The sequence below is a fragment of the Eleginops maclovinus genome, chromosome 23 (genome assembly GCF_036324505.1).
Source record: "Eleginops maclovinus isolate JMC-PN-2008 ecotype Puerto Natales chromosome 23, JC_Emac_rtc_rv5, whole genome shotgun sequence".
Taxonomy (NCBI): Eukaryota; Metazoa; Chordata; class Actinopteri; order Perciformes; family Eleginopidae; genus Eleginops; species Eleginops maclovinus.
The window spans coordinates 8,746,834-8,763,049 of record NC_086371.1 but is presented as its reverse complement, the minus strand read 5'-3'; the positions used below and the strand labels follow the sequence as shown (position 1 = coordinate 8,763,049).

At 38.7% G+C, this 16,216-nt stretch overlaps 1 protein-coding gene across 1 annotated transcript in view; it reads left to right on the top strand.

The window, feature by feature from the left end:
• The first annotated feature begins 12,039 nt into the window (after positions 1-12,039).
• The window catches only part of glra4a (glycine receptor, alpha 4a), a 38,728-nt gene continuing 34,551 nt past the window's right edge, over positions 12,040-16,216 (top strand). The window contains exon 1 of the mRNA XM_063875765.1: positions 12,040-12,303. Coding sequence (XP_063731835.1) covers positions 12,236-12,303 — 68 coding nt within the window. The 5' untranslated portion in view covers positions 12,040-12,235. The remainder of the gene's footprint in view (positions 12,304-16,216) is intronic.

Here is a 16,216-nt window from a genome sequence, read left to right as displayed (position 1 = left end):
AATGATAGATGTGTGGGTCAACAAAACAAACATACTGTAGTTAGGATGACCAAAGTCTCCCAACTTGAACCCAAACAATGATCAATTTCTACCCTCAATAAAGGATTTTGAATATACTGAGGGTTAAAGAAACGAGATAACAAGCGCCTGTTAAAAAGCTCAAAACCTTAAGCTCACCTGTAACCTGAAATGTCTACAAATCTGCACCTGCGGCATAATCACTTTGTGTCAAAGGATTACAAGCATATGTCATTTTACCCTCCGATCCGAGTACGGTATACAATTATCTACTATTTTGAGACTTTTAAGATCAAGAAGCAAAGAGGGAGTTCTGGTATAAGAAAGAGGAAACTGTCAGTTAGCTCTATGGCCTTATCAGGGTATCTCAGCAGGGAAGTCGGAGCCAATCTGCAGCATCTGTTTTCTCCTGATCCATGCGACGTTAAAGCTTTGTTTGCAACAGCTTCCCTAGGGAGCTAACCATAAGCCTGAGAGACGCTACTGAATGTCAGTTTCTCTGAAAGAAGATCCCGCAGGTGTCTCAGCAGGATTCTGTTTAAAGAAGGCCTCCAGGACAGTTAAGCACTAATCAGCAAAAGCCCTGCCTGAGAGTTGTATCTAGGAAGAGCATCATGCTTGTTTGGGGTCTGAAGCAATGTTGTAGAAGAGTCTCTGTAAAATATGATATTGAGGTTGACTTAAGATGTGAATTGAAGTGAAATTAAAAATAGTACGGTATTTTTACAACAAATCAGCAGTTGTCTCTCTATTGGTATCGCAAGCAGACACATATTTAAAGATGCAACTTCTTAGAGTGGAAGTGTTTTTCAAATTTAAAAAGAATGTCCCAGAGGGTGGCTGTCAGTTACGTGATATAAAAAACACAAAGGTTCCTTTTAAGACATGAAAACCACTGTTCAGGGATTTTAAAGCAGAGGGATGATAATTGCCGGAATGATGAAGATGCAGACTAAATGACAAACCTACAGGAACACAGGAGAAATTAGACATTTGGGTCAGAAGACAAAGGTACATTTGTGAGCATGCCTAAATTTTAATAGACCTTGAAAAAATACACACAATAAAATGGTGAAGGCAAACTCTCCAGCTTTTTTGTGGTCCCTGCTGAGTGGGTGGTGTATATGACAATAGAAAAGCTGCAGGGCACCAAAGCCATCTTAACCATAGAAGGGTGACCTAAATGTTCATGTACAGACTTGGTGATTAAAAGGAATTCATTCATAAGAGTAAGCATCTTCTTTTGTCTGCTTGTGGGTACCAATGAAAAAGTTATTTTCCTCCAGTATAATGCATATTACATAACAGTGTGAATTAAACATCCTAGAGACAGCAACTAAGTTATGTAGACAAGATGGTTTTTGAGTCCGCAACCAGTTCTCATTTCCAGACGCTGCTCTGCATTTGGCTTGCCTCCCCATTAGTTTCAAAATAAGATGTTGTGCCTTTGCATGTCATAAACCTAATTACCAATGATGGATGTTAGACAAGTTTCTGACGAGAACTAATAACTGTGTTGATCGTTCCCTGAGAGTTGGCTTCTTGCATTTCCTCCCACACCCAAACCCTGCCTTCCATCATGTCTGGGGATGCTTTGACAAAATAAACCCACAACATGCTGATGAATTATTCAAATTTGACTCTGATGTATGAAGACAGAGTTGCAATGGAAGGATGGGGTTAGCGCTGGTAGAAAACCCCTCCTCCCGCCCGACTTAACCACCAGTCAAACCAATTACCATCCACACCCCTCCAGCTCTGGAGCCTTATGCGAGGAGAAGAAATGGAAGAAACTGCTTACATTATTCCAGGATTGCTGCAGTCAATACTGCTGCACAGAAAAGATGGAGGTGATGGAAACAATCAATTTACAGTGTAGCACAAAGTGACTTCCAGCTGTTCCAGCTGTTTGTAGATAGACAAAAAACTGATTCATGGAAAATGATTCTGGCTTTAATACAAAGAATAGTGTTCTTGTTTTGTCCCATCAGTGAGCTGTGTGTGCAGTGTTTTAGGGGATTGCAACATATCAGTTTATGAGTTCAAATCTTTGAGATTAAGATTAAGAAAATTGTGGCTGCTCATGGGGCTTTTCTATTTCCATATTGTTAAGTGTGTTCGAGCTTTATACACATAACACACGCTGCCACACTGCACTGTGCCATAACGTGATCACTGATTTAGCGTTTGGAGTCATTTAGGTATTTTTTTGCAAGCAGGGTCATTGTGTTCTGGTGCCTGTGCTCCACCAAGTCGAGTTGATGTCACGGTCAACCGACTGACTAGAGATGCAACCCCCCACCCCCACCCCCGGCTCCCTTGCCGCCTTGAGGTTTATGGAGATAACCATGAATCACATAGTTCCTTATTTTAGTGTGGTCAAGAACCGATGCCTGTCTTTTTCAATCAGTCTGTCTATTTCCATATTTACTGTTGTCCCTCTAATGTCAATTATAATAACAATAATGTATTTATATGATAACAGGTAGAAATAACATGTTATTTAAGAGCTATTTCAGCTTTCAGATCTTGTTCTCACAGAATACAAGAGGTTTCTTTTTTTCTTTGTCGGTATACATCTAGGTTACGTATAGCTAGGTTTTGATTTGTTAAAAAAGAGAAAACCTGAAATACAAAAATGTGATCAGTGCCATTCCTCCACTCCACTATTAGCCTTGTTCTTAATTTCTCCTTTATTAATATTGCTGTTAGATATCGAATGATAACGATGAGACCCATTGTGAAATACAAACCAACAACCGCATTGTTCGAAGCAGTCAGTTGTGAGGAGAGACAATGCAGTATGTTGGCTGACCTTTTGTACCAGTTTGGTTTATTTTCAAGACCATTGTATCTGTCTGCTGCTGCCCACCGTTGGGTAGAGAATATGGCATCGACCCCGCATCTTATCAACAGAATCTCTCACTCTGCTCTCTAAAAGATTCATAACCAGGGAGATGGCTGAAACTGACGAGGGAATCACACACACACACACTCACAGAAAAATGTAAACCAGCAATTGGGCTACAAAAACCCGCCAGCTCAGGTTAAAATGGTACAAAGTTGTACTACCAACGGATGAATGTTAAAAGTTCCTTGTAGTATCTTAACAGAAATGTATGTGATCTTACAGTATAGAGCATTGATTGCCCAATCCATATACAGTATGAATGCTATACAGTCTTGCCGTGAAAAGCTGTTGGATTCACATTAACACGGCTTTGACCCTTGGGTTCTGGCTGGAAGTACATCTGTCCAAGTAAAATATTTATCAGGAAAACACCAAAGTTTGGCCAATTAAAAAAAGTTTGATGGGTTGTACTGCAAAAGGTTTTTTTGGGACAACACAGAAGTAAAGATATTACTGTATATTTCTGAGTTATAAGGAATGACAAAGTAAGTAAAACCCAACTGATTCACATTTTCAAATGTAGCCAATTGAACAGTGTTTTGCTCTTCCTTCAGAGGAACTTGATACTTTATCACAAAGAACTATTTGTTATTGCTTTTAAATGATCCTTATACCCCAAGGTACTTTAAAGAATAAGCCATGGTGTTTTGTTTTTACTCCGGCTTTTCATCTTTTAAGCCTTCAGTAGGTACAGACTTCATTGTGTTTTGGTAAAGATAATGATCTTAGATGAATGGCTGTTAAATGTAGCAATAAATACTGTAGGAAAGGTGGTATATATACACTCATGAACAAATGGTGATGAGTTATTTGACCTCCAGAATATTCCAATGACGTTTTGGTGCAAAAAGTTTAAAAAATAATTGTTTTAATCATCTGCAATAGTATACTGGAAAGGACCCCACAGACAGTCATACAAAACACAATGAATCATCTGAAAGCTATACTATAAATCTTCAATAATTCTACCACCTTCAGTGTTGGCCTGGTACATCCTGTGCCACCTCACGTAAGCACATTTTTGATAGTGCAACATGAATCCTCCTCATCTCGTTTGCTGCAGTTAGTTTATTGTTCTCTTGTTGGCAACAGTTGTAAGTTATCCCCTCTTTCTGTTGGCTATTCTGAAATAAGTAACCTTAGTAAACAGTTTTTCTTACCCCTGAAAAATGGCTTTACCCTTGAGCAGCCGGTATAAAATCTGCAAAGCGAACGATTTTCTGGAAATGCTAAACTCCCAGGTGTGTTAACTTCTTAAGTGAAAGACTACAATGCCAAACTTTTCAATTTATAAAAAGATAACATGCAGTTGCTCCTGATTTCATCATCTCTTATGTAAGACACACTTCTTGCTAAACTCTGCAGGTTCGTCTGGACACCTCTGGCAGCTAAGAAGAGCTTCAGTCTTGTTTTTTTTTTATGTAACATAACTCAAATCCCTCTTCGACCCATTAACTCAGAGAAAGATCTCCAGATCCCATTGGATCAATAAGAACTGAGAGCAGACAAATTAACCTGTTAGGATTCAAGACTCCTGACCATAAAGGGGTCAATCAACTGTATGCTAATTGGTTCTGTTTTCACTCTGACTAATTTTCTCCTAATTTGTTTTGCAGCTTGGAGTCACTGAACAATTATGCAAACGTTTTCAAAATCCTTCCGCTCCAATGCACCTTAGACCGCGATGGGAAATGAATAAGAGCAGCCTATCCATTGTGAATTCAAATAAATCATTTACTGTACATTTAATACAGACAATTACAAATGCACCTGTTAGTCTGCTGTTGTGCTCCGGTCAATGTGAGGGAAAAATAGGTCCCCTGAGCAGCACTCTTAGACACAGAGTATATGGAACCAAACCAATTTCAGGTGCATTTACTCAAATGTCAGATGGTGCTTACTGTATCCATGCAGGTTTATTTGGACAAGAAGGACTATAATTCATGTGCAGACATCACAGCCCTCTTCCCAGCCAAGACGGCTGCTCAATCAGAATGTGGCAGACTATTCTCTTGATATATAACCACATAAAAACTTAGTGCATTAAAGGATATTTGGAGAGTGAACATGAAGGAAATTCTCAATAACAACTATATATGACAAAGCCCTCTAGCAAAATTATAACTCTTGTCCGTCTGGGGGAAAGTAGGGACAGTGTGATGCTGCCATAATGTCACTTTGCAGACCATTTACATGTGCAAAAACCTAAATAACACACTACAGGCAAGTGAACACCAAAAAGCCTAATAGGGCCCATTTAACATATAGATTGCTGTTCTTATCAGTGTTGCTTTCTTATACTTAGACAGTGATCTTTCAATAAACTGAAGTTGTTTTGTGCCGAATAACCTCCCCCTAACAATAGTCATGAATTGTTTGCTGTAAAGAGTAGTATTACCATTGAAAACTGTTTGCAGCATAGGTAATTTTCCAAGAAAGGTTGAGAATAAAAATAGATACTTTCTCTGTTTTCTGTAGTTATGAAGCATGCTTTGAAGGCTACGCCAACATCAGATCATCCATAATTGATAATAAACCCATGATTAATTTAAAACGATACAAGGATACAGGTTTAATACACCTGTTAAATATATATACACAGAATACAATATAGTTCCCATAAGACTGGTGTGAAGGAAAACCACAAGGCATCTTTCTCAATTCTTCACTGTTTCTGTTAGCTAATTAACATTTCATCCATTACCACATTGCTTTGCATTCTATTCATTTCCATCACATAGTCACAACAGCAACATAAAAGACGCCACAGGGCACAGTATTGTTTCAAGACACTGTTTCTAGGCCTGCGAGTGTCACAGGCATAACGTGGAAAATAGGACAGCCATTGAACATTCAACATCCACTCCAACAGAAATGAGTCAGACGGCTGCTTTTCAAAAACTGCAATCTTCAAAAACATATTTTACAAGCTGCCTCATATTGAAATATAAGGAGATCTGAATATTTCTCCCAAGAATTGATAGCACAGCCAATTGTATACATTTTGCCTCAGTAAGTTGAAAGAACAGGAGAGACAGCAAGGGCACCTTATTTATGGCAGCTGCAGGTTTCTGCCCCATAAAGCTGAACCTAGCTGCACATTCATGTCAACACAGGTACAATTGTATTTCATAGTTACAGCTCTTAGATACTGAGGCTTATGTGGCAATTGAAACCCATTGCATCATAGTTGGAAAACGACACAAAGCATTACACTTCCACTCTTCTCAGTGTATAAATCTTAACAATTGCTTCGTAGAGGTGGTTGAGTTGTGTGTGTGGAATAAACACAAGAGTTTTTATGTTCCATATGAAGACTTATATTCTTGGTTCATGCAAACAATGAAAAATATGATGCTCATGTCTTCGCTTTTAAAAGCAGAATCCTTTTTTAATCCTTTTATGAATAAAAAATCTGCACTTTTTTGGTTTAACGAATCATAATTCAACTTGGCGCCTTTTACTTATATGTTAAGCATTGTTTATGTAAACTACATGTCTCTCAAATTAAACAAAATATGTTGCCCTCTAGAGCATTACATGGTTTTTCATTTCATTTGTATGATAGATAGTGCTTTTAAATTGCACATGCTGCATGTGTATTCATGTGTGGGCCATCTTGTTTAATTCAACAGTAGCGATGTAATGGGGACGGATGCGCAAGGCTATCTTTGTGGGCCACACTGCCCATTGCTCCTGTCAAAGCTGTAAGTTGGAAGGAATGCAAATGCTGGTGAGAGGGGTTACACAGCGTCAGGTTTGTCATTTAGTCCTACCCCATATGTGGCTGGGAAATGCACTATCAAATTAAAAAGCATTATCAGAGGCAGACACAGTCTTCTGCTGAAGCTGGAAATAAAGATCTGTTTTCGGAAAAAAGGTGCAGGCTTTGACTTTTGTTGATTGAGAGAGGGACCAGAGTTGCTCTTATCTGGAATAGAGCAATAGTGTTCACTTCACAATTGTATGCAAGACGAAAGCACCAGCCTCCGTCAACTTGGAGGAAAATAACACAAAGCTCTTGCTATTTGTTGTCGTTTGAGAAACCTGTTCCAAACTGCAGGCTATGTTGAACACACAAACAGCAAAGAAAATGCAAATCATAGCTTGTGCAATGCCTTCTATAGACACACAGTAGCAAGTCAGTGCAAGGAGATACAAACGATCTGTGTTCAGGCCCCCAAGACATTCACTAGTGACCTTTCCTTTAGTGGCCTGCATAACCTGTGTCTCCATATCTATGTCTGTCATAAAGTTTGACCTTTTATTTCCATTTTAGTCAGTCGAGCTATTTATACAACATTTAAACATTACAGACACCCAGTCAAGCTTTGACAAACCTCTGTGCAGTTGTTTGGCATGAACAGGATATGCCCTGCTCTCCTGACAGGGGTCATAGACTGGTATACAGAAGAGCAAGGAAATTACAGGACATCATGTATTTTTATTCTATCTGGGTAAATGCTTCTTTGGTAGAGAATGCTGTGTTTTGCACATTTCATTTATAATTATATGTCAATCAAATGATATAGGCCGTCTGCATAGAAGGGAAGCTTGAGTCCGAGCTACTGAGATGAAATACACTAAGTTAATTAGGTTTTTCTTCCAATGCGTAAAGGCTTGTTTGGAGTGTGGTCTTAATTTCAAATATTTGGCTTGACTTTACTTTATTCAAGCAGTAATGGAGATACTGCTGAACAAAGCTAGACATAGCTTTAACAGCAGTGTACACTGTATTTCCACTTGAAGGATTTGACTGTGAAACTTAAGTAGGTCAAAGTTAAAGCATGTGGCGGCCCTGCACAGCAATGAATTACAGTAAACAATATGTGGAATAACAGTATTGACTTTCCCTTTACCTCAAAATCTGTAAGTAAATGAATGGGATCTTCCTGTAGCTCTAAAAATAAAAAGAAGTACATAAAAGTACAAAGTAAGTTTGCAGAGTTATGTTGTGTTATACACATAAAATATGTCTGCACTGTAGCGGACTGACTTGTGTCTTGATTCACAAACCAACCCAAAAAATTGAATCAACCAATGCAAAGCCAACCCCTCAAGTAGTACAGGTGGAAGTTCCTTTAATACATTCGTTTTCCTTTCTGAATGAGATTGCCTCTGGATCGAGGGTGACGTCGCTGCAGTGAGCTACGTGCTTGTGAATCCTAAAAGAGTCTTTGACTGTCCCCAATATGAATAATATGTGGAGCCCATATTGTGTTGAACTTACTTTGACATTGTAATCTTCCAATAATTTGGCTGACTGACTCTGACTGATTCGGTATTGCCTCGTCATATTCTGTGAGACGACCATGTCCGTCTGTCAAAGCATATCAGCTTTTTTTTTTGATTGGCTGTCTACTTTAGCTTGCTGTGAAATGTAGTGAATGCTTTATGCATGCAGACTGACAGAATGTGTTTGGTGGATTATTTGTTTACTGTGAGAACCTGGGAAGTAAAGATGTATGTGAACAGGCAGAGAATCCAATCCTGTATGCCTTATACTGCATACATCTAATAAAGGGACTTTAAATAAAATATTTGTAACAGTGTTTTCTCTTGATAAAGTTGGTGTGAAGAAACCAGAACAGTGTGTTTTGGAGCTGATTTGTTAAACAACAGGGTTGAATTGAAATAGGTCTCATTTATATATGAGGTGTTTAAATATGGCCAGTCACACTTTTCCTTGAATGGTAATTCTTAAATAACTTTTGTTGTTGTTAAAACTGCTTAGTTTTACATTTATATCCACACAAAACAGCTCAACTGAAACTTCTGTGGGTGAAATGAGATTGCAGACATCAGAATTAGCATCAAACCAAAAGTAAATCCTCAGTCAATGAGTCAAATTAAAAAGGAGTGCTACAAAGAAAAACGGAAAGCAAATAGAGGTTTACAGACAATTTGAAGATACGTAATGGAGGACAGTTGTTACCAAAGTCCTATTAAATCCAGACAGCTAAGATACAAGCAGAGAGGATGGCACCTTGACCTTGTCTCCATGTAAGTTTCAGAAAACATTTTGAGGATAATCACATCTTTAGGCTATAGACAGCATGGACCACTGCACAAAGCTTTTTGTATTCACCCAGACCAACAGCCATGCAGAATGTTATTTACTCTGCAGCAGAGGATAAGAAAGAGGTTAGGACACAAACAGGCAACTCCAACCACAGGTCAATCCCACAGGGAGGGGACTCGAGATTGGGATTTTGTGCTAGGCTGAGCAACCATTTCTCGGGGACTAAGGGGCTAAAAACCCTCTGAGGAACAATTTAAGCAGCTAGGAAACACTTTCACAGCAAATGTAAGAATGCTAGACACGATGAAAACATAATGGATAGCCTATAGTTGGGACAATTACACAGAAAGGTTGGAAACGTCCTCTCTATGGGTTTGCTTCTTGTCTAAATCAAGGTCTCAGGATCTTTCTTTCTATACAAATTCACAACCAAGAAAGAAACAAGCCTATGAGGCAATGTTGAAAATGATTGAGGCCCATCTCAAACACCATCTCTTCAGGTTACAGGTCATGTTTGGTATGTGACGATGAATAAAACCAAAGCATGGTTAATGGTTATATTAAAATAGGTTGGTCAAAGGATTATTTACTTTCGCTTCCTTGTGTGAATGGAGAAAAAGGCTGGAGTGATCACCACAGCTGCGATCTGACCTCACATTTCAAAACCATCCATTAATCCTTTAAAATTAGATCAGGGGTGAAGGGTGAGAGGTTACTTACTGTTAGGTAAAGGAATCACATATCAGCGGCTTAAAATATTTTAGCAGAGGTGTTTGTTTTCAAGTTGCATCATAAAAAGAACGATATTTCTAACCGTAGCTGCAAACATCATTAAGATATAACTCAAACAATTAAGCTCCAACACTGACTGACAAATGTACTTCTACCAGGATTATGGCACTGTCATTTATTTTTAAATTTAACCACAGACTCAACATCATGCGAAGTTTGCTAAATACTCCAAGCAGACTAAAATTAGTAAGAATCTGTGCACCATAAATGCACCAATTCTACAGCTTTTAATGAAGTTACACCATCTTTAAAAAGTGAAATCATATCCGTGTTACATGTGTAAAATGTGTTTAAAAGCATGGTTTGGGAAACATTGTTTATTCATGTTCTAGCTAGATGAGAACATTGATACCACTTTCCATAGCTATGAACTTAACAGGTTGAATTTTTAGACAAGTAAAACCTTTTCAGAGTCGCTGTGATTAGTTATGAGCTAAACTTGATCGGTCGTTTGGGTTGAGCGCTAACAGAAAGACATTTTAAAGGAAACTTTCAATTAAACATTGAATGTAATGTTCGAAAAATAATTGTTTCAACCAAAGTAATAATGGAATTATATTGCCTTCGTCGGCTCTGGCACAAACTGGTGGAACTTAATTATCAATCAAACGCCAAAGAGGCTTATGATTTCCTGTAGTTCATAGGAAGAGAGAAATCCAGTGTATCTTTTACACACATGCTTCAGTGAAGGAGCCACAAGGTGATTGAGTAATTGTATGAAGCAAAGGTTAATCTGCTGTGTTTTCCCAACATAAATGAGTGACACCTCTGCCTGCTAAGGAAATACTGGAACTGATGGCTGTAATCCACCCGGGAGACAAATGACTGCAACAGAAGCAATTTGATGGTCAGACCCTGTGAGTGATGTGTCACATTGTGCAACTGCCCTGTGATCTCTAATACAAGAGACTTTATGGATTCTGAAAGTGCAGATACATTGTTCTAAAGCCATTGCACTGCGCGTTTGAATGACACCTGGAAGGTATCTGATCGCCAGAGAGATTTATTTTATCAGGGGGGGATACAACCAAAGCCTACAAGAGCGATGACTGGAATACTGTATTTGAGTTCTTTGAGCACTTGAGCTTACTGCCAAAATCCTTGAATAACAATGTCTTCATAAAACACTGATCACTTTTGTAGTTTCTGGTCAAATTAAAGTGACTATCAACAGTTTTTTCAATACATAATTTGGTGCAAAAAAAAACACTGCATATGATTTTAACATTTCTCATTTTGGTGCCGACTAGTGGTAGGAATACAAAATACACTTTGAAAAATAAATCATGTCTCAGAAACCACATTACAATTACACTAAAATAGTCATGGCACCCATATTAGCAACCAACTTCCTATTTTTTGACTATATCTCATGCATCAGACACGAAGCAACATTAGCATTTATTTGAAGTCCTTTTTATGAAGAATGAACCAATCATCACTGTTCATTGATTTCTAAATTTGTCACTAGCAAAAGCGACAGATTGATCAGCAGCCAGGCGTTAACTTTGTCCATCTGCTATTTGGGTCTGGGAAAATTGTGCACCATGGGTTCATCAGAGCTTTTTCCTTCAAATCAGCTGCCTGCTGGGCCTGAAAAGAATACAGTTGGAAAAATCCAAAACAAGCTAAAAGACGCTAAACTGTAGAGTTGAGGGGAATGTATAAGGTGATAATTATTTAAAATAACACCTTGTCCTTTGAGAGGGAGTAACTTTAAAGTCTATTGCATACTTTAAAAAAATATTTCAACATGCTTTGTACTCTGGTCTAAGAAGCACACAAAAAGGAAAAACCACAAAGAAAGAAAAGTTTGATTCATTTAGAGATAGTGACTCAATCAACAACAACACCTCTCAGCTTCATTTTCAGACCATTACAAAAACATACTCCTACACACACATTAACTCACTTCCTGAAGACCTTCTCCCCCAATGTGACCTCCTAATTAAAATGTTTATCTGGATGCATTTCACTGCAGATTGGTCATCACCACAATGTATTCAACACTGCAATTAAGCTCATCATCATAGCCTTCACTCCCTCCATCCTAATTACATACGAGGCAGCCATCACAACAAAAGCTGCCGTTCCTTTAAATGTTCACCCCCTTTTTTAATTTTTTTGGAGCGAGGAGGGAAAATGAACCAGACAAAAAAATTAAAAAAAATAAGCGGGCGAAACCACACTGTCAAAACACGCACTGACAAGCAAACCGACACTCCCCTTCAACACATGCACTAACACACTGACTGACTGTCCAGTGCTGTCCAGCTGCCTGAAGCAGAAAGCCTGCTGTGTGGATGTGTGTAGCCCCCTGGACTTGGTGGGAGGGGGAGAAGTTTCCCCAAAGACAAGCTTAGATCGGTGAGAGAGACGATGCCTTCCTCCTTCAGCCCATTCTCACCAGCTGCTCAGTGGATTTGCTGATTTTCGAAATTAATTATCTGCAAGTTATTCAACGGGACTGAGGAGAGATTTTAAAGCAGAGGATGCTCCCACAGGTCATTCGGATTCTGTATGTCTTGTCTTTCTGCTTTTTCCAAGGAGGCTTTATCAGGTGAGGCGCACTGATATGTTTAATTCCGTCTGTGTTGCGCGACTTTTCAATTCTGTTGTTTTTTGCTCGAAATTAACTTTTCGACTCGACGCTTTAGCTATATCATGTGTAATTTCCTACACTTTTTGGTTGAAGCTTTTAAGATAATTACCCGTTGTTTGTTTGTTGTTTTGTTTTTTTGTTTGGACGCGAAGAAAAGGGTTAAACCTACCTTCAATTGATCAATTTGTTAGTGCCATTTAATATAATCAAATTGAACGTAGGAAACAATCGTGTTATAAAGCGGTAGTCTTCATGCGAGCAGACGTGGGCATGACTTCACAAAGAATAATTCAGCATTTTACGCACAGAACAAACTGGAATCTTTCGCCACTAACTCAAAAAAATAATAATCATCTAATGGTCGCGGTCTGTAAACTGGCATTGCATGCACATTTAGTAATAAGCAAACAATTTACTATAAACATAAACAGCATCAGGTGCCAATGTTGTCTTGGTGCCCAGATTAAAAAAAAGCCCGGGTCGCGCAAACTACCTGTGGAATTCTTGCTTGTACTGCATGACTAATTTGTGGCTTTTGGTGTGGATTAAAGTAAGACATAAAGACTATAATGAATGATATAATATTTATGGAATGATTAACAGTTCACTTATAACATAAGGGCAAAGTGATCAGCGGGAAACCATTCATTGCTTCCTTAATGAAACCTGATTGATGTACTGCATGCACAAATATAATGTGTTTTTTTTTTTCCAGTAACAGCAAGCAAAAGGGTTTGCAGAGTTGATTCATTATAATAAGGGAAAGCGGGCAGGCTCCAATCAGTGTGTTTTCAGTGTGTCTGGAGAGATACAAAAAAAAACACCCGCCCTCCCTCTTTCCCTCTGTCTTTCCGTTATTCTCTCAGATTGTCCTAACACACACCTCATGTCTCCATTTCCTCCCTCATAAACTCACTCTGACCAGCAACCAAGCTCCCTTTTTGTCCATTCCTACCTCCTCCTCTCTATACATTCTGGTGGCAAAAAAACTTTATTTGCAGTGACACTTTCCTTATTTCATGGCCTGCCAACTTCAGGTGTGAGCGAAAGGGAATTAAGATCTGCATAATCCCGAAGCGGAACAGAGCCGTGACTTCGTGAACCTAGGAGCAGGAAGAGCTGCTCTTAGCCTGGAGAGCAGTCTCCTGACAGCACCTCCTCTCAGAAATGACATGCTCTCCTACCATCCTCTCTGCTCGCCATGTAGGCAGCAAAAGAGGAAAGGGATCTAGGAGGTCAGGTGTAAAAGACAGGCAGCATTTGACGAAGGTGTGGAGATACATTATGGAGGAGGAGGTAGGGGGCGAAGAGGGAATCGAGCAAACAGGGATGTAGAGAAATGTGAACAAGAAATTGAGAGGATTCATCCAGCTAGAGGTGGCGGGGAGATTAGTAAGGAGGAACACAGGGACGGGAGATGGAGAGAAATGGTTCAAATAGGGTGGAGGAGATGAGATTGAGAAAGGGGGGACGTTGGTTGTAAGAGACTGGAAGTGAAGTGAGATATTTGGGAAAAGGATTGTAATGTGAAGTAGTGCACAAGCTGGTATGATATTTTTCCCGCTGTATGGGAGTCGACCTGAGGAAATGAAAAACAGGAATAAAGGGTGTGATAAATAAAGTTCATGTCATTGTCTGAGAAGGTTGGGGGCTGAGAGTTAGGAGACCTTTGTGTGTGCTTATGCGTGCATGCGTGTGTTTTGCATGACACAAATCTGCTACGCAAAAATGTCTTTACAAAAACATTTACATTTCAGCATTTGCACAAGGAAAGTGTTCGTTTTATAGCAAAATTGAGACATTTCAATCAATGCAGTTTGCATTGGTTTGTTAGTCCAACAAAGTGAAATGTTCCTTTTTGTTAACCCTGCCCCAGTTCACAATTGCTTGAAATCCTTTTTTTTTTGCATTGTTCATGTGTGTTGTTGAGCTGCTACAAGTTTTTGCAAGAGTATGGTTAAAACATTGATTATGCTTGACCACAAACCATATTTTATTCTTACAAAAACAGCTAAAAAATGTTGATTTCTCATAACTCTGTTGGAGCCAATATGTTTACCTTTCCCAAAACTTTTTTTAATACAGCCTATTCATTTTGGAAATACTGGTCCCAATTAGATTCAAACAGAAAATGAAGCAGGGTATGCTCAAGGGTGTGTCCACATGTTGATTCACAGGTGGCTTCCTCACTGTTGTGGAGCCTGGCCGCTCTTTGTTGTTTATCCTACAACTTTAACCCTTTAATAGTGTGATTTTGTTAATGAATGTTCATTTTTAAAGGTTTTGCCTATTTTAAGCCAAATTCTTGGTGTGATTCACGAACAAAAAGGTACCGTGCCACTGTGACTACAATCACTTTCAAAAGTTGGGGACTGTGCTGTATGTCATGCGTACTTTCATGACCCCATGACAGCCACACTTTTATATACTTAGAAGTCAAACTGTTTAGCCCAACAACTACCCATTTTGCTGCAAAGGGCGTTGTGACATCAGCCAGACAACTTTGATCAAATTAAGCTCTTAAACGTCCAGAACTAATATTTATAAACTGGAAAATACCTGATCAACGAGTCAGCAAATCGGACCGAACATTTATTGCTAGCTTTTGCTAAGTACATGGTAGCTTAAGATTTAAAGTTTTGTGATTTGGGACCCAAGACACTTGAGGTATCGTAGGGTTAACTCTGATATGCAAGCTCCTCTTTCTGGTGTGGTGCTTCATTAACAAGCACAACTCAAGTTGTGCTACTAGCATTGGTTCACAGTGAAGTCTTAAACAGCAGTTGGGATTTGTGCAAGTTCAAATGTGTTTCTGGTAGACTGCTGTCCTTAAAACTATTCAATGAGAGACTTTTGTTCATTGTATTATGGTACATGTTATTTATCTCAAAATGATTACACATGCTGACCTCCACAGTATAGAGAGATCACAAAAGCAGACAGACATTTTTCAAATGGATATATCTATATATATATTTATTCATTCATTCATCACATCTTCATGAAGTACTGGAATTATCAAAATAAACCAATCATACAGTACGAGTGCCATCTTTGGAGTTGAACAATACGAAATACATAGTTAATCTAGGTGACGGTATAAGAAGGACTTCTACTTGAAAAAAAAGAAGAGACTTTATTGCCGAGTTATGATCCTTTTTTCTCTTAATATTTGGAACTGTTACCGTCACTGGGCTTGCAGGAAAACCTAAAAGTTGAATACTGAAAACTAATTGGGATTTTTGATTCAGAGTATCCTCATGCATGCTCAATTAGGATGATGTTTATGCCACTGAGATACATATAGTGTTATTGCGTTTTATTTTAAGAACAGAAAAAGATTCAGCATCTTTAGATGTCAAATTTCTAAATAAAAGAACTAAGCATTTTCAGTTTGCACCAATGTACCCAAATCTATGTTAAAGCCTGAGAGCTTGTGATTAAGTTTCACAAAACTAATTGTCTTTCCAACCCATTTCAACTGTTTGTCAGGCATTATAACAGCAGCCAACTATAACATGGCAGTCGTTTTGCTCTCAGTTTGAGCTTTTTCCCAGTTACTGCTCAGTTTAAATATTGCAGGTCAGAGAGTTTGAGGTGCAGGATGAGATAGAAGGTGTTGGACAGAGTCTCAGTATGACGAGGAATGGATGTTACATTTGGTACCAAATGACATCCCTTAGGAAAACCCTCTTTGAACAAAGTTAACTTTTTGCTGAACATCAACTTCCCAGGCCAATGGGAGCAGTTTAAGTGGGATAAGTGGACTTGGTACTAAAAATGTGTAGCTGTTGCAACTATATGATCAGTTGTTTGAGTCTCAAAGAAGCAGCATTTAGAATGGCAGCAATTTCAGTGTAATAAATGTATT